Here is a 17,847-nt window from a genome sequence, read left to right on the forward strand (position 1 = left end):
GCCCAATGCATGCTGATACATCATACTGATCAGCAGCCAACTACCCATGGCAAGAATTGACCACCTCGTGGGATCTAAAATTTAAAGGGGGAAAAGTGAGTTATGAATTGCTAATGTGCTGACTGTCCCAATTTTGCTTGGGAATTAGAAGACAGTTCCTCTGGTCATTGGAATGTGGTTGAAATTGTTTTTGCAAGTGTAAGTACGTTGGTGATATTACTAACAATTACTGACACTAACATATTTAAGCTCGAAGGAAATTTCTGTTGTGATCTTACATTTAAAACACTCAGAAGCCAAACATTTTAGAAGACTGATTTTAAAAATCATAACGTTGATCTCTTGTGTTTAGAACAGTATTCCAAGTGGAAATACAAGGCTGCTGTGCTGCATGCAGACATTGTTGAAATACCTCCATGTTACCATTTGCCCCACGCAAAAACATGACTGTTTAAAGCATTGGCTTTTTTAAGCTATAAAAAGGGGATCACATTTAACCAAAAGTTGATGGCAGCATGGTCATTGTTTCAGTTATACATGAAAAAAGCTTGTTAATTAATTGTGGGTTTGTGTGTTTTTGTTTTTTTTTTTTTTTGGCTTGTTTGCAGCTGGCAGCCAGAGAGGCAAATTCCATTCCATGATGTGAGATTCCCACCACCTGTAGGTTATAATAAAGATATAAATGAAAGTGATGAAGTTGAGGTGAGTTTTTCCTGCTTTAAAGTTACTAAGCGCTAAAGGAGTAGGAACTTCTAATTTGCCATATGCTTTCTATATTTTTAATATGTTATCATTAACACTGTTTAAACTACCTTGAAAATTATAGCTGAGATGGACATAAGCTTTTGACTAGCTAATCATAATAATCAAATGAGATGATAGTTGATGCTTAAATTTGGTTGTTTGAGCAGCACTAAGGGCATATCCTTTGAAAGTCACTGCACCATGCTCCTTTACCCACTGGTACTTCTTTTCCTCTTTCTCTTGAATGTTGAATCTTAGTTCATATAATGTCAACTTACAACTGTGCCCCCATGTTAAGCAAAATGGATTAGAGAAATTAATTTAACATAGGGTAGAAATCATAGTTTATAACAGAGCAGTATTCTATTGGGTCATCAGGAAAATCATGACACATTTTTGCATAGAAAATCATAGGAAAATACATCATGACTTTCCCAGCAACCTAATAGAATTTCTTTAAGTAGTAATGAATCTTGCTGGTCCAGTTTTGAAAGCTGCAAGTTTTAGTTTATCCATATAGGTAAAACTTTTCCATATTATGAACTACCTGCTCCATCTGCCATTGAGCTCTTGAGACATTATAGCAGACTCTTTCTCCTTCCCTCCCATTCACACATGTGTGGAATGGCATCTCTTCTTTCTCCACAATACTTGGCATTATGTGTTGTTAATAGGTGCACTTTCATAAATCTTGGTAGCATGAAGGAAACAGCTCAGAGATTTGTACAGATATGACAAAGTGACTCTAGGTCTATGAATTCTTATTTTCTGTGCTAAGTTTTGAAGGTGCAGCGAAATAGGACAGTTGCCTACCTTTGATGAGGTCATGTTCTAGTGAGCATAGCTAATATGTGAGTAAGTCATATGAAGAAAGAAAAAAACGAAAGGATGAAAGATGAATGAGAATAGTACTGTTTAAAAGTGTGGTCATGGTGGGGCCTGCAGATGCCATGGTAGTTAAGTCAGTATACTTCTACATGGCTGACCACGGTTCAAGTACTGAACCTGGTGGCTTGAAGCTCATTCTCTGTGGAGGAGAATGAAGGAGAGGAAATTGTGGCATGGCATCCTCTTGGGAGGTGTTTTATCACTTTCCCTCTCTGTCTCACCGGCATACATATGCCCCATGGCCAAAAAAAAAGAAGTGGTCAAGGATGATCTCTGAATGTCCAGGCCTTTGCTCTTTATGTTAAAGAAGAAATAAAGTAAACTTTTTTATTTACCAAAAATATGTGCTATACCTATTAGGTGTAAGCAGCTGGACTTGTTTTTTGCAAGAGACTCTAATAGGGAACAGCAAACTGTACTTCAAGACCCTTACCTGTCCACTTCTTCAGGAGACTACAAGCTCTTTTAAAGAAAGGACCAGGTCTTTTGCCCTGTCTATATGTATCAGGAATATTTCTAATAGCATTTGATGGGGGCTGGCAGGTGGTGTGGTGGTTAAGGGTGCTAGACTCCCACATGACTGATCATGGTTCAAGTCCCAGACCTGGTGGCTTGCTTTTGCCATTCTGTCCCTCTCCCTTTCCCTCTCTCCCCCTCCCTCACACTTTGTCCCTCTCTGGTTAAATAAAGTTAAATAAAATAATTCTTTTAAAAAATAGAAATCACCCCCCAATGAGCATTGGATGAGAAGACTGAAGGGGGCTTTTTTTTTTTCCCAGATTGCTCATATGACCAGTGGGAACTGGTGACACTGTTGCTATGATGACCTCAATATTATTTAACAATTAACTAACTGTAACTGGAGGTATATCTCTGGCTAGAGAACAGGTTAGAAAGTATGGTAGAGGCAAGAGACAAAGGTAGGTTAAATTGTATTTAGTCCTTGTGTTGTGTAACCATTAACTTGAGTTTTAGAAGGGTGATGAGTAATCCCTGACTCACTTGTCAGACTTGGACTAGGTATAGCTCCCTCTTCTCCCCATTCTCCAGTCCTCTTTACTCTTTCTGCTTCTGAGTATTTACCTCTTTCTATCTTACCCTGTGCATTCTGTGTTATATTTTCCTTTTAACCTTTATTTACTAGTATCTCCACGAAAGGTTCCATTATGTACATTGTAAGTGAACTTTGAAGTGGTCACCAGAGAGATCTGTTAGAACTGATCTGTAGCATGTGAGAGAACAGGAAGGTGGTATCCAGAGGATTCCCAACATGGAGTTGTCCATTTTAGTGGAGAGGAGGCAGGAGACAAGAAAAAGGATTAAGGATATGTCTTTTTAGTCCCCAGGATAACTTGACACCAGGGTGGTGTCTTTAGTGAACTGAGTGGTTGCTGCTCCTACTCATTTAGTGACCAAGCATCCAGGCAGTAGGCTAGGGTCAGTAACTTCCAATCAGTTGTGCCTATTAGAATAAAATAAAAATAAGCTTGTACATTTTTAGATATAGTTTCATAGCTCACTGAGTACCCAAGGAAAGTATGCCCGTGTTTATGAATGAGCATCCACATTCAGAGTGCTGATTGTTACTGAAGTGGAACAGAAAAATAGGAAAACTGCTTTTTACAAGGAGTTCTCAGGCAACTTCAGATAGTTTCTAGCATTTCTCTGTCCTGCTCAGGTACATAAACAGGGGTACCTTCTGGTTGAAAGTATATGTATATGATTTGAACAATAACTAGGGGCATTTTAAGAAAATTTCCTCAATGTGTGATCTGTAGATTTCAAAGTTATGTTAGTGATGAAATATTCTGTGTTGTAATTTTTGTAGGTTTATTCCAGAGCGAATGAAAAAGAACCTTGCTGTTGGTGGTTAGCTAAAGTGAGGATGATAAAGGGTGAGGTAGGAAAATGCTTATTTAAAATTTTTTCTTATACTATTTTCCTTTTCTAAACCCAAGTACTCCTTTTTCAGTTTGGATTTCTATTTTGAAATAATACCTAATTTGAGTCATTTTATTAAAATACTTTTACATGTGTCTGGTATGTTTTAAATGGTTCAGTTGATTCAATTTTTCCCCTAGAAAATGTATTTTAAAATAACTGACTAGGGGGAACCAGCAGTTAGTGTGATGGCTATGTCGCTGGACTCCCACGTAGTCGACCGTGGTTCGCGTCCCGGACCCGGTGGCTTAAAACTCACGCCGGGCACGTGTGCTGGGTGCGTGTGCGTGCGTGCCCAAGATCCCAAGAGGAGAATGGAGGAGAAGGGATTGCGGTGTGACCATCCCCCCAGGAGTGATTTCTCGCTTTCTGTCTCTATGTCTCTGTCTGTCTGGTGAGCGCACGCGCCCTATAGTGAAAACCTCTCAAAAAAAAAGAAAAGAAAAGAAAAACTGACTAGGTGTAGGTTCTTGCTCTTACTTTTAAAAGTACAACTAGGAATGATTTTTATTTATTTCTCTCAGTTTTATGTGATAGAATATGCAGCATGTGATGCTACGTACAATGAAATTGTCACAATTGAACGTCTACGATCAGTTAACCCCAACAAACCTGCTACAAAAGATACTTTCCATAAGATCAAACTGGATGTGCCAGAAGATTTACGACAAATGTAAGTTGATATGTAAGAAATGTTGAGAACTTACAGGTGATCTGCAGTTGGTTGTAAACAATAAAAATTTTAAGAGTCAGAATTGATTTTTTAGTATTTTTTTTCCTACTTTTTGGTTTTTGGTTTCTTTGGGGCATATGCAAGAGAGAAATCATCCTCCGGGGGGGCATAGCCACATTGCAGTCCCTTCTCTGTTGTCTTGGGATCCCAAGCAAACACACATGCATCTGGTATGACTTTCAAGCCTCTGGGTCTGGGACTCAGATTGTGCATGGCATGTGGGATCCAGCACCTAACTTCCACACTACCTGCTGGCCTAGTCAGAATTGATTTTTAAATTCAGTGAACTTTGGGAAAGATGGTTGGGTTTGCAAAAGTAGTAGGAAAAAAACTACATCACTTTTCGTAGTTATGTAATCAAGCCAGCTTTGTACTTGTTTATGATTACCAGGCTAAATACATAGCTGTTACACATAGTGCACATTTATTTTCTAAAATAAAGAAGCTTTGTTCATGGATTTTAAGATTTGAAACTGATAAAACAGATGTGATAATTCTGTCATGAGTCACAAGTCAATTTCTAGACTTCAGAGATTTCTCCAGGTATTTTTCCCTTTTACCTAAAATATTCTTGAAAGGTCATCTCTGTCTTATAATCCTTGATCTGGAGTAGTGCTTGAAGATTGTAGATAAGTGACTCCTTTTTAAAGAGTTCATGGGGGGGTGGTAAGTTTGATTTGTGTATGTTGCACCTTGGGTAAACAATAAATTGTAGTTTAGAATGCATAGAAATCTTCCTTTTTGACTCTAGAGATTTTGTATGTGTAAATGTTTGTGCCTTCTATTCATACGCATTTTCTTCTCCAGCCCCCTCCTCAAATTGGTCAGAAGTTTTTCTTTAAAAGAAACAACAAATAAAATTTCAATACTCTGTACCTATCCCTAAATGGCTAAAGAAAATTCATAATTTGGCTCAAGAAAATTACCAAATTATATGTAATAAATCAAGATCCCTGCAGTAGAGCAGGTCCTCTGAATATATCTCCTTTAGTAATCTAAACCCACCAGTAACCCCTTAAGAGCACACCTTGTTTTTCATTCCTTTCTCTGTATCAAATGCTTGATTTGGCTGTGTATTTCAGAACTGTAGCAAAGGATATAAATTTTTAAATGGATGTAGCATATAAATCACATTAAGTATGAACCCATGATTCCTAAGTGTAAATTTTTCTGCATCTTTTTATGCCAGTAGTCAGTGTTCATCTTAATAATGGGTATTTTTATTTCTAGGTGTGCCAAGGAATCGGCACATAAGGACTTTAAAAAGGCAGTTGGTGCCTTTTCTGTAACTTATGATCCAGAAAATTATCAGCTTGTCATTTTGGTGAGTGTTTTCAGGTTGTCTATTTTTAGTTTATTCCATTTGGGACATTTGCTTTAATAATGTTAATTTAAATCATGTAGTCCATCAATGAAGTCACCTCAAAGCGAGCACATATGCTGATTGACATGCACTTTCGGAGTCTGCGCACTAAATTATCTCTGATTCTGAGATATGAAGAAGCCAGTAAACAGCTGGAGGTATGTCATTTTCTCTAACACTGTTTATAAAGCTATCTATGATAACTGTACAGTTGCAGAATTTTAATATGGGCAGCTTGTCATTTATTTACTGTTTCTTAACAATTCTTTATATTCGGGAGTTTGGAACTAAATTTTACAGAGTATAATCATACTGAAGTTTTCATGGCAGAGGTTTCAAAATTAAGCAGTAGTTGATGTGTATTAAGGCACTTCTGGTCAGTTCACTATTACTAAAGTTTTTCAAAGCTGCTAATAAAATGAGGCAATGCTTCTTCCATATAACATGTTATCATTAAAGTACTAGAAAGTATTGAAATATCTAATCATATTCCTTTCATTATGTATGTTTATCTCTGTTTAAAAGGGTATAGAACTTCTTCATTCTAATTGGTTGTCACTCTTTAAAACTCCTGTCTTCAGATTCCTGCCAGAGGCTATTTCCCTAACTTACTATTTCGTCTCTTAAGGTGCATTTTATCTACTTTTATTAATTCTCTAGTACTTTCCATCACCATACATTTATTTTCATTGATAACTATCTAGTACTTCCATCCATTGCCATAGAGACTAAATGGATTTTAGTTTAATGTGCCAACTCAAATATAGCAAATTCCAGAGTTTTTCCTCATTATTCATTCATTAGAGAAAGAACACCATGCAGTTGAAATAGTTTATAAAAGGAGTTCCAAACTACATTTTAAGATAGAAGGTAGTCAGGACAGTATTCTTATAAAACCTTGCGAAATTTGCCGCCTCCCAATTTGATGCATGATTGCTGAACTCTCAGGAAAGGAAAAATTTAATCTCCTTTTGTTGCTTTGTTTTCCTTATGGCGTGGAGGTCTGTTTAATTGTTTTTTTGCGCTCATTCTTTCGTGATGTCCCTGTGTTTACAATTTTGTGGTTTCTTTAGCTATTCTCTCATAGCTTTTAGGCCAGAGCAGCCTCCTCACTTTCATTGTGAGTATTATGGAAATATACTCATATCCTTCTTTCTAAACATCTAATTCTCCTTACTCTATTATCATACCATTGATTACCATTTATCACTGAATTATCAATGAAAGGTTAATAAACCAGGACTCAAAAACCATGACTTTTTGAAAAGTCCTAGGAGTATTTTGAACATTTTATTAGGCTAATCTAAAAAAAAGGATATTGTGCTTTTAAACTTGTTTACACCAGTTATATTTATTCATTGAGATTATCAGGTGTGTTAAATAATGAGAACCTAGTGTGCATGACTGTCTTTCTTCACTACTAATATTAAAGAGATTCACATATTCCTATAAGAAATCCCCATTTGTCAACATGAGCCACTAATCTGTTTGGTTTTCATTAATGGCATGCTAGAACTAAACATTAAATACTATTTAAAGATAGTGATTATCCACAAGTTTGAAGTGTCAGTGTAACTTAGTTTTGTCATCAGTGAATATTTGAAGGAGCTCACAATACTTGTGGATCCAGATCACAAGGTCTCACAGACTCTGATCTCATTTTGTCTGCATTTTCAGGAACACATGGAGGATAAGTTTTAAATCTTCTAATATTTCACAGTCATTTAGTTTAACTACTATACCAACAGATTTATGATTCCTTTCCTTAGGTTTAGGTTGTGAGGCAGAGGTCATTTTATTACCATTACTTCAACAGAAGGATGTTTAGATCATAATACCTGGTGATATTACAAATATGACACTGTTTTCAAAAATATATGTGTATATATACACACCAATACCATTAATAAAAGTGAAGTGATTACCTTTTTCTATAAAAGAATTTTTAAGTTCCTTTACTTAAATAAACTATATTGAGTCTGTCAGACCCAGTGAGCTGGTTTTTAATTGGGAACATTTGATCTGCCTAATTATATGTTGTTGATGTCATTGGTTAAACTAAGGCAGCCTTGCAAATGGGTTTTCAGAAGTTACCTGGGAAAACGGTCAAACTTTTTGCTATTAACAAAAATATTTCAAATGACATAGACTTGCAGTAACCTAAAATATATGTAGTGAGAGATATTTTCTAAAACTTGTTAGTTTTCAACTGAAACTAGCTTATAGGGCCTTGATATACAGGGTCAAGGTAATTTACATGGCTGACCTATATACAGTTGTCACAATAGTTGATAAACCATATTCATCAGACATGCATTTCTCTTCAGAGTTCAAGGCAGCTTGCCTCAAGGTTTCATGAGCAGTTTATCGTACGAGAAGATCTGATGGGTCTAGCTATTGGTACTCATGGTGCTAATATTCAGCAAGCTAGAAAAGTACCAGGAGTCACTGCTATTGATTTAGATGAAGATACCTGCACATTTCATATTTATGGAGAGGTAAATATTTTATAATCAACAGTTTTTTCCCCCTCAGAAAAGACAAAGTTTGTCAGCAGGCTAATCTTGTGTTGAAACTCTTCCCTTTTACTAGGATCAGGATGCAGTGAAAAAGGCTAGAAGCTTTCTGGAATTTGCTGAAGATGTCATACAAGTCCCGAGGAACTTAGTGGGTGAGTCAAAAACATCACTTGACATCCTTAAATAACCTTTCTAAAATAACCCCTAAACAAAATTTAAGGGGCCAGCAGGTGGCATGGAAGTTGAGGCGCCTGGGTCCCACATGACTGACTGTGCCGTTCAAGTCCTGAACCCAGTGGCTTGAAGATCGTAACAGCCCATGTGCATGCATGCCCCAAATCCCAAGACATTGGAGAAGAAAGGTTGTAGTGTGGCCATCTCCTGGGGAGTTATTTCTCATTCATTCATTCTCTTACTCTCTCTCTCCTTCCCTCCTTCCTCTGCCTGTCTCTCCCCAGCAACCCAGCAAGTGTATACAGTCTGTATCAAAACTAAAACAAATTAATAAATTAATAAAAAATAAAATTTAGGTAAATAATTTATACTTGATAGAATTTCATTTCCCCTCACCTGAGGCAAAAAAGATATCATTTAATTGAAACATAATCTCTGCAATATATGGTCTATTATGTCAGGGTACAGAAAATATTTGATAAATCTAATACTAAGAGATTGTCTTTTCAGAAGTTATGCAAAAAAAGATGACTTTGCTATGTTTTTTCAAATCTTACTAATGCCCAGTTCCCTCACTGTATATTTTTAATATCTTAAAATTTAAGATTTTTTTTTCAAAATGAATGCTATTTAGGGGCTTTGTAGATTGGTATTTGCTCTTCCTAACAAAGTGGTAAAATTATAATCATTTTAATTAATCAGAGTTGAAGATTCCAATAAGGTTACTTAAGTCTAAGTTCCAAACTCAGAAGTAAGTTGAAGCGTCTCTAGGAAAGTGGATAGTAGTAGTTCTTCATTTTGACTTGAATACTGCTGTTTCATGACCGTTACCATCATGAGTATCAGCAAATGCCTTTATAAGTACTCCTAAATGTGACAGGTAACTTTTAGTAGACAAGAAAACTGTGTTTTTAATTTATAAATAAAATTGGGACATAGTACCTATACAAATTAAGATCATGACTGATTATAAAAAGTAGCTTACGCTTTTTGGAAAATTTAAAGAAAACAAAGCTGTCTCCTTTTGTTGATATAGTCTCATTGCTACTTAGCCTGCTTTTTAAAAGTCAGTGTAGAATCCTAAACATCATCCTATTTCATTAGAAAACACTAGGAATGATATTTTTCTCCCAGAGAAAATTAGCTTAATAATAAGTACAAATATTAGTGAAATAATCCAGAATTATTAGCTCAGCTGTATACTACGGACAGCTAACGTTCATGACAGTGTAATGTTATTGAGGTAACTCTCACACTAGTTGTAAATGTGGAAAATATATGCATAGCACAAGGTAAAGTGATTGTCTCAGGAGAGTGGGGTTATGAATGATGTTTAATGTTTTCGTTACTGTTTGCCAAATGATTATATACATTTTGTGTAGTAAGAAAGGTTATTTAATCTTAGAAATGCTTATGAAAAAACAGCCATTAGTTTTGTTTGTTTTTTAAATTACCAAATGGCTACAAACGACTATGTCGGAATTATTTAAAGTTCGTTTTAGAGATAGCATATTAGGGCAGAGTGCTTGGATATTTGAGTTGGATCTAGATTTCAGTCCTACTTCATTCTTTGGAAGTTGTGTGACTTTGGGCGACTGATTTAGCTCTCCAACTCCTCAAATTGTCTTTTCCTTATCTGTTAAACAAATGTCATGACTGTACCCACCTCACAGAGTTATCATGATAATTAGATCCAGATATACACTCAGGTATGACATAACAATGTTTCAGTTAACAAGGAACTACATACACTGGTGATCCTAAATGTGTAGTAGGCTATAGCATCTGGGTTTAGGTAAGTATGTTCTATGGTGTTTTGCACATAGAATGACAAAATTGGCTGACAGCGTATTTCTCGGAATGTATCCTCATTGTTAAAGAACACATGACCCCTATTATGTAAAGCACCTAATACACAGTTCTGGGCATAGTAGGGAACTATGTAAGTGTTAGATCTCTTTCCTTTATTCAAGACAACTAATTTTAAGTAGAGCAGAATTGTAGTAAATTGTCTCAATTTGGAAATAACTGCCTAATCTAGAATTGCATTATTTACTAAGAATAATAAAAGTGGGTTCTTACCTGTGGTTTAACGTGGAAAAAAAATCCAAAAAGTGGCCTATCACCAGGATGCCTGCTGGACTAAATTAGTGTTATTTTTGTTCCATTGGTGTTTCTAGTTAGTAAAATGAGAGAATTCTATTGTGGAGTTGGTTTTCTGCAACACTGGGAATGTTGGAGATTTTCAGAAAGCATTTTTGTGTACAATTAGGCAAGGCAGATCTTCAAGCAGACATAATTGGTATTGTATAAATTTGATTCGCATAGTATGATTTATGATTTCTGTTTTTTACAAAATCTTTTTATTATGTACACTAATATATTTTCCTTAAAATTTGCTTTTTCTTCATTCAGTAATGAATTGGTTTAACTATTTGGTCAGCTATAGTTAATACAGTAAGATTATCTTCATAATCTCAGCCTCTGTGGTGCAGTCAGTAGTGTGTTGGACTCTAGTACCGGAAGCCACGTGGCCAGCTGCAGTTCAGATCCCCAGCCTGGTTAACCTGAAACAGCACCAGGTCTATGCCCAAGATCCTAAAAAACAAGAGAGGAAAAACTATTGTTTCAGTCGAAAGATGCCAAAATCTCTCACTTTTTTTTTTTTTTTTTGGCCAACTCATTTATACCTCTATTAAAATTGGCATTAATTCATGAAAATTTATGTCAATAGATTGAAAGCAAACTCAGAGAAGACTCCAAGTAGCTTCTTTCCCCTACCACTCCCTTATCCATTTGAAGAGACTGAAAATAATTGACAAAAGTGCCTACATCAGGAGTCCTGGCTTAGTGGTGTCACTTCTGTTCCCTGAACACTGACCAGTCAGAAAAGGTTATGGGATGAATGAGGCAGCCACACCAAAGCAGGAGTGCCAAGGCTATACCCCAAGTAAAAGACCCACAGACCCTATTGTGAGAAAGTCTTTTACTAGGTTCTTATATAGGATTGGCTCTGAGTAAATTTTTTGCTGACAGATGTGGCCAGTGTTGAAGGTGCTTTAAGTATCTTGAGAGAACCCTTGGCTTCAGACAGTTCAGTTGTATATTTCTAGAATTAGTAGTTCTTCCATTTGTGATGTCCTTCCTTCATGCTAGAGTGTGATGCTATCTATAAAAGCAGTCATTAGTTACTGTGCTTCCTTAACCCTGCAAATGATCTTAACACTACCTTACATACTGTTATAATTGGCAAGTAATGCATAGGAGTAGTATTGTTAACACATTGACATAAAGAATGTCTATTCCTTTTAGATATGTATGTAGCTACTCAAGCCATTTTCTAACTTAGTGTTCTTTTATTTCAAAAAAAATATTTACCATAGACAAAGAGGCAAATTGAAATCAGGTACAGATAAGAATTGAAATTGTTGAATACACATCTTCCTTTTCCTTAATTACTTTTATAGAACTGCAGAAAGAATTATATGCATCACAGTGGCAGCAAGTTTAAAGTTTACCCTTTTATAATAAACTTTCTTTGAACTACCGTAAAAATTCAAAATTACCCAATAAATTCACAAGTATTAATGAACTGTGATACCTGACCTGACCAATTTAAACAGAAAACTGTTAGGTTATAGGGAAATTTATGATGTATTTTGTATGTTTTTATATGCAAAAAAGCATCATGACTTTCTCAATGACCCAATATATTAACTCTGTCTTCTTGAAAAGGGTCTCTGCTTTGATTTTGAGATCTTACAATTCAGTACATGTATAATATATACAAATGTGATAGTTCATAGTGGGGTGTGCCTACTGGTTTGAGGTCTGTGTTTTGAAAGCCAAACATGAATTATTCATTTCTTAGGTAAAGTAATAGGAAAAAATGGAAAACTGATTCAAGAGATCGTGGACAAGTCAGGAGTTGTAAGGGTGAGGATTGAGGCCGAAAATGAGAAAAACGTCCCACAGGAAGAGGTATGTTACAGTGTGTGTTTCTAGTTTGTCTAAGAAGTTTTCTCTTGTTTATTTGATACCTTAATTGAGAGCCTCTATAATATACACATAATGTGAATGTTATTCTGATTATTAGGCATGTCTGATATAACTAATATTATAGTTCTAAGTAATGCTGTGAATTTGAATTGATGTCTTTCACCTATTTTAAGTCTTATTTCTTCATCTTTAAAAGGAATGGCATAAATATTTTAATATGAAACAAAAATTACTGGGTCATTCATTAATGATAACTTAATGAAATAATATGTATGAAGATGCTATTTGTAAAGCACTTTTCAAAGATTACTTAATGTTGCCAACACAGACAAAATTGAGACATAGATTAATTTTTCTGACTTTCAGTCCCTGGGTTTTTTTGTTGGAGATTTTGTGGTTTGTGTGATTATTCTGTGTGCTTTAAATTTGGGGGATGAATATAATATCTCTCCTCCATTGTTTTCACCTTTCAAGTTTATAACCCTCACTTTTGTCTTCATGAATCTGTGCATTGGGGGAACAACATTTAAAGTGTTCATATGGGATGGCAGAGATGAGAGAGTGTACTTCTGTGGAGTACTACTTTTCTTTGATACTATCCCTTCAGTGTGCCATAATTTTCATGTATTGTCTAGCATGCTTTCATAAATATTCTTTCAGTTGAAAACCTTAGGGTTTTTTTGCTGCATACTTTTTGTATTCTTTAATTTTATATACCAAAACAGTGTATAGTCATTTGCTTTCTTAAAATATGATTATTGATTTAATAATGGAACTAAATAGTCTTAAAAATTGGTCCCTTTTTTCTCTTTTGTGTTTTTTTTACTAAGGAAATTATGCCACCAAATTCCCTGCCTTCCAATAATTCAAGGGTTGGACCTAATCCCTCAGAAGAAAAAAAACATTTAGATATAAAGGAAAACAGCGCCCATTTTTCTCAACCTAACAGTACAAAAGTCCAAAGGGTAAGAATTATGTGTCACATTGTATTATAGTAAAAGTAATTTCTTCAACTCAGATGTCACCCAGATGTTGGTGTTTTGGGTGCATTCTTTGGTTAGATTGGTAGACACTCATGTTCTGTTTTTCCAAGTCTGATTGCCAGCTCATGGGATGTTACAGACCAAAGTGATCTTTTCATTTATTCAGTGACAAATGCAATAATGGGGTTGCATTAAAGATTGCATTTTTCTTTTGAGAGTGGACTTAAATTTTTTCTGTACTCTATATTTTTCAGGTATTATAGCTCAAAATGTACCTTCTGTTAGATGCATAAGTTACTACTTAAAACCATATTTTAGGAACTGCTTTTCACTACTTAAACTAACCTCTTTAGAAAGGGTTTTAGAAGTCCTCCAGTGAAAGTCCTGCGTTCAGGCTTCTGTGTGTCATTTGTTATAGTTAATGACATCACTTGCATTCCTTATACTGCTTTAGGTGTTAGTGGTTTCATCAGTTGTAGCAGGGGAATCCCAGAAACCTGAACTCAAGACTTGGCAGGTAGGAAAACATTCCTTGGAAAATCCGTTTTACCTTGATATTTCAATGTTTATTCCCCTTGTTAAGAAAGACTGCAAATGATCGTCCTTCCATGTTGGGGGCTGCTAGAGGAGTGTTCGTGGGTATGTAGATCCATTGCCCTGGGCATAAAGCTCAAAGGCCTTCATGCCACTTGTGAGGCCTTTTCTTAGTTGCCCAGTGTTCTCTCTCACCATCTTCCCCCTTGCCCTCTAGAGAACCTTGAGCCAGCAAAAGTACTTTGAGTTCTCTGAATATCATGCACAGGTTTACTCTGCGTAGGGCACTTTTTCATCAGCCTGCCTCCTTGCTTGGACCTTATTCCTGGAGAGGCTTCTTTTCTACTTGCCATAAGTTCCCCATCTCTGACTATGACAGGAGCTCTTCCCTTCTGTGCTGCTATGTGCCCACCCCAGCATAGCACTTACACATTAGATATTTACTCATTGATCACTTCAACTTTCTTATAAGTTCTTTGAGGGCACAGAGCCTCCCACCTTCCTGTGAGCATTGTCTATGGAAAAAGATGATATGACTCAGATGATTAAAAGCAAAAGTGCCATTCTACAAAGAGAACTGTAACAGCAGGTGGATCAGGTATTCCTCTCTGGTGGGCAGTCCAGTTATCATTCCAAAACAGGAAATCAATTTTTCCTAGTATCTGTATTAAAGGCCACCATTCCACTCTTGCTTTCTTCCTTGTTTTTGCTTTTGTTTTTGTTTTTGCCATAGGACCTGTGCTCTTGCCAGAAAGGGACAGAGACAGTGAGAGGGAAAGTGAGATATCATTCCCCCAGGAGGGATGACCACGCCATAGTCCATTCTCCTCTTAGGATTTTGGCCATGCATGCACACATGCCCAGAGTGATTTTTCAGGCTGCCAGGTCCAGAACTCAAACCAAGTAGTAGGCCATGTGGGATCCATCACTTTAACCATTGTGCCACCTGGCTAGCCCTCCTTCCTTCATTTTAATTTACTATTCAGGTTCATAGTGAGGAGCTTAAATATGTGTCCCTGTGTATTTTCAGTTGTTCGGACATGTTACAAGAGAAACTATGTTTTAAATGATTTGCCCCAAAGTTGATTAAACTAACTCTATAGCATAGGATTTTGAAACTTATTTTGGTGGTATTTAACCTAAGAGGAAAGGTTTACCATTCCATCATGTTACTTTAGGAAATAATACCATGAATTGACTTTATAGTAAGTAAAGTTAGTTGGAGAAAAAAACTCAACAGCTAGAAATGATGTTTTTGAGAACTACGAGATGTGATTCACAGGCCTGTTTATTTCCATAATGCATGTATTACTCATTGAAAAAAAAAACTAACCCATTTTAGGCCCTTGGATTTTCAGTGACATTTGATTATTCAGGTGGTAATTGCTCTGAGAAGACAGTATCTCGCCTACTGGATGAAGGTTGATCAGCCAGCAAAGTATACTGATTGTCCAGTTTTATTACCCATCAACAGCCATGGTTATGTGAAGGGGGAGGAAAACCCAGCCCCCACATGCCTTTAAGATACCCTGTACTGAATGCAAAAAGGCAGAAGTAGCTCTACAGTAGTCCTGCCTATCACATGAATGTGTTCTAAAAGAGTGATGCTTTGCGCAAGGGGCAGCTTTTGGGCTGCTCACAACTTTTTACTCTGCCTAGAGTATTATAATATATCCACATCAAAGCTAGTATATGTTTTTGGTTAGTCAGTTATGAATATCAGTAACCACATGCATTTCTTCACCAGCAAAATATTAAAGTGTTCTTAACTTTGAATGTCTGTCATAATTGCCAGCTAGTACCTTGTACAGCTGTGTCTAGCTTCCCTATAACTTGTGACAAGAAACAGGTTTTTTTTTTTCTCATTTATACTGGTGGACTACTGTGTATACACATATATAGTATTTGCCTTTTAAAAATTTATCCTTGAGAATCAGCAGTTAGCATAATGGCTATGTCGCTGGACTCCCACATAGTCGACCGCGGTTTGCATCCCGGACCCAGTGGCTTAAAACACGCCGGGCACGTGTGCGTGCGTGCCCAAGATCCCGAGAGGAGAATGGAGGAGAAGGGATTGTGGCGTGACCAACCCCCGGGGGGTGATTTCTCGCTTTCTGTCTCTATGTCTCTCTCTGTCTGTCTGGCGAGCACACGCGCCCTATAGCGAAAATCTCTCAAAAAAAAATTATCCTTATATTAAAGTAGTGTGCATAGACAAAAAATCAAACTTCCCTTGTGTTGCAGCCTTTTAAAATTTTCAGAGTACATTATTAACGAAATGTCTATGAGCTTGCTTTGTGGATGTGCTTCGATTTTTGTTTAATCTCACAGATTAATATTCAGTGTATTTTCACTTATTCTGATTGTTCATACTCTATTGACGTAGTTAGCAAAATTTGGTTATTACTTTTGTACCCCAGTATCTTATTTTGAATTTTTAAAAATAATTTGATCTAGATAAAAGCTATAATAAATGAATTAGAGCATTTTAAACTCTTGATTTTGTTTATATATCTCATGTTAAAGCTTGTCTAACTTCAAATTATACAATTTATTATTTTTGCTACTATTCAATAATAGTATTTAAAACATAACAAATCTGATGCATTTAAGGGGTTGTTATATTGATCTGTCCTTATTTAAAATGACTGTGTAAAATATATCGATTACTGTTGTGTGCATGTATTGATTGATATTTTCAACAGTTTTGTACCTACTATTCACCAGACCCTGTGCTAGGGTCTTAGTGATTATTTGCATTTTTCAGATTAATCCATCATTAATTTTGTAGGCTCATGGTTATAATTTCTTTTCCAGGGTATGGTACCATTTGTTTTTGTGGGAACAAAAGACAGCATCGCTAATGCCACTGTTCTTTTGGATTATCACCTGAACTATTTAAAGGTGAGAACAGGAAGAACTTTAACTTTTAATCCCTTTGCACTGTAATATAAAAACTACATAGTAAATCTTTCAGCAGTTAAGATTCATTCTAGTCTGTGCATAACAACATATAACCTGTAAAAGATAATAGAAAAAAATACTCACTTTGTTTAGCTTCTGTTTCTTCCAAAAACACAAAACACAGTTTTTCATTATTATAAATTTAAGGATGAGAAACTCAGCTCTCAATAAATACCCAAATTTCACTTTACACTTTTGTTAAAACCCTTACATTCAATTTAGGTCATCCTGTATATAGGCTTTTAAGCCACTTGATACTTTATACCTTTTGTGGGGATTTCCAGGCCACATTTTTTGTCTATAACACTTGACTTTATTGTCCCTTTTTGTCCTTTATCAAGGAGATCCCATAATTCATGAACTCTCTGTTTAAATGTTTGCCCTTTGCATTTTTCTCTATATTCTGTTAAAGATATAAGCCATTGGGTTGTTTGAAAAGTTATGAAGCATTTTTCATAGAATAACATAGAAAAGATACGTCATGACTTTTCCAATGACCCGGTATTTGTGTTTTCTCGTAAATGCTCATTTCAGTTTGTGTTTGTATAGTTATACCTCTTCCAGATGGCAGACTAGAAGGTAGGAACCAGAAGGCTTCAAGATGTAGTAGAAAGGGCACCCTGCCTTGACAGTCTACAATTTGCCTCTAGTCTTTCCTCAGCCATGTATTAGCCATGTGACTTTAGGCATGTCACTTCCCTAGACGTGATGCATTCTAAAATTCCTTTTAATCAAAACATCGTGGGGCCAGCAGTTAGCGTAATGGCTATGTCACTGGACTCCCACGTAGCCGACCGCGGTTCGCGTCCTGGACCTGGTGGCTTGAAACTCACACCGGGCGTGTGTGCGTGCATGCCCAAGATCCTGAGAGGAGAATGGAGGAGAAGGGATTGCGGCGTGGCCATTCCCCCTGGGGGGTGGTTTCTCGCTTTCTGTCTCTCTGTCTCTCTCTTGTCTGTCTGGCGAATTTACGCGCCCTATAGCAAAAAAAAAAAAAACAAACTT

General features: G+C 36.3%; 1 protein-coding gene across 8 annotated transcripts in view; it reads left to right on the top strand.

The window, feature by feature from the left end:
• FMR1 (fragile X messenger ribonucleoprotein 1) overlaps positions 1 to 17,847 on the top strand; it is a 46,707-nt gene that overhangs the window by 18,494 nt on the left and 10,366 nt on the right. For 4 of the 8 annotated variants that reach the window (XM_027769340.1, XM_027769342.1, XM_027769341.1 and 1 more), the window contains exons 3-11: positions 3,461 to 3,532; positions 4,098 to 4,246; positions 5,537 to 5,630; positions 5,711 to 5,827; positions 7,997 to 8,167; positions 8,262 to 8,340; positions 12,234 to 12,343; positions 13,192 to 13,326; positions 16,696 to 16,782. In XM_027769340.1, coding sequence (XP_027625141.1) covers positions 3,518 to 3,532; positions 4,098 to 4,246; positions 5,537 to 5,630; positions 5,711 to 5,827; positions 7,997 to 8,167; positions 8,262 to 8,340; positions 12,234 to 12,343; positions 13,192 to 13,326; positions 16,696 to 16,782 — 957 coding nt within the window. In that variant the 5' untranslated portion in view covers positions 3,461 to 3,517. Of the gene's footprint in view, positions 1 to 608; positions 703 to 3,460; positions 3,533 to 4,097; positions 4,247 to 5,536; positions 5,631 to 5,710; positions 5,828 to 7,996; positions 8,168 to 8,261; positions 8,341 to 12,233; positions 12,344 to 13,191; positions 13,327 to 13,798; positions 13,862 to 16,695; positions 16,783 to 17,847 lie in introns of all 8 variants that reach the window. The other 4 variants (XM_006171096.3, XM_006171097.3, XM_027769344.1 and 1 more) reach the window with 2 other exon arrangements.

The sequence above is a fragment of the Tupaia chinensis genome, unplaced genomic scaffold (genome assembly GCF_000334495.1).
Source record: "Tupaia chinensis unplaced genomic scaffold, TupChi_1.0 Scaffold149333_1, whole genome shotgun sequence".
Lineage (NCBI taxonomy): Eukaryota > Metazoa > Chordata > Mammalia > Scandentia > Tupaiidae > Tupaia > Tupaia belangeri.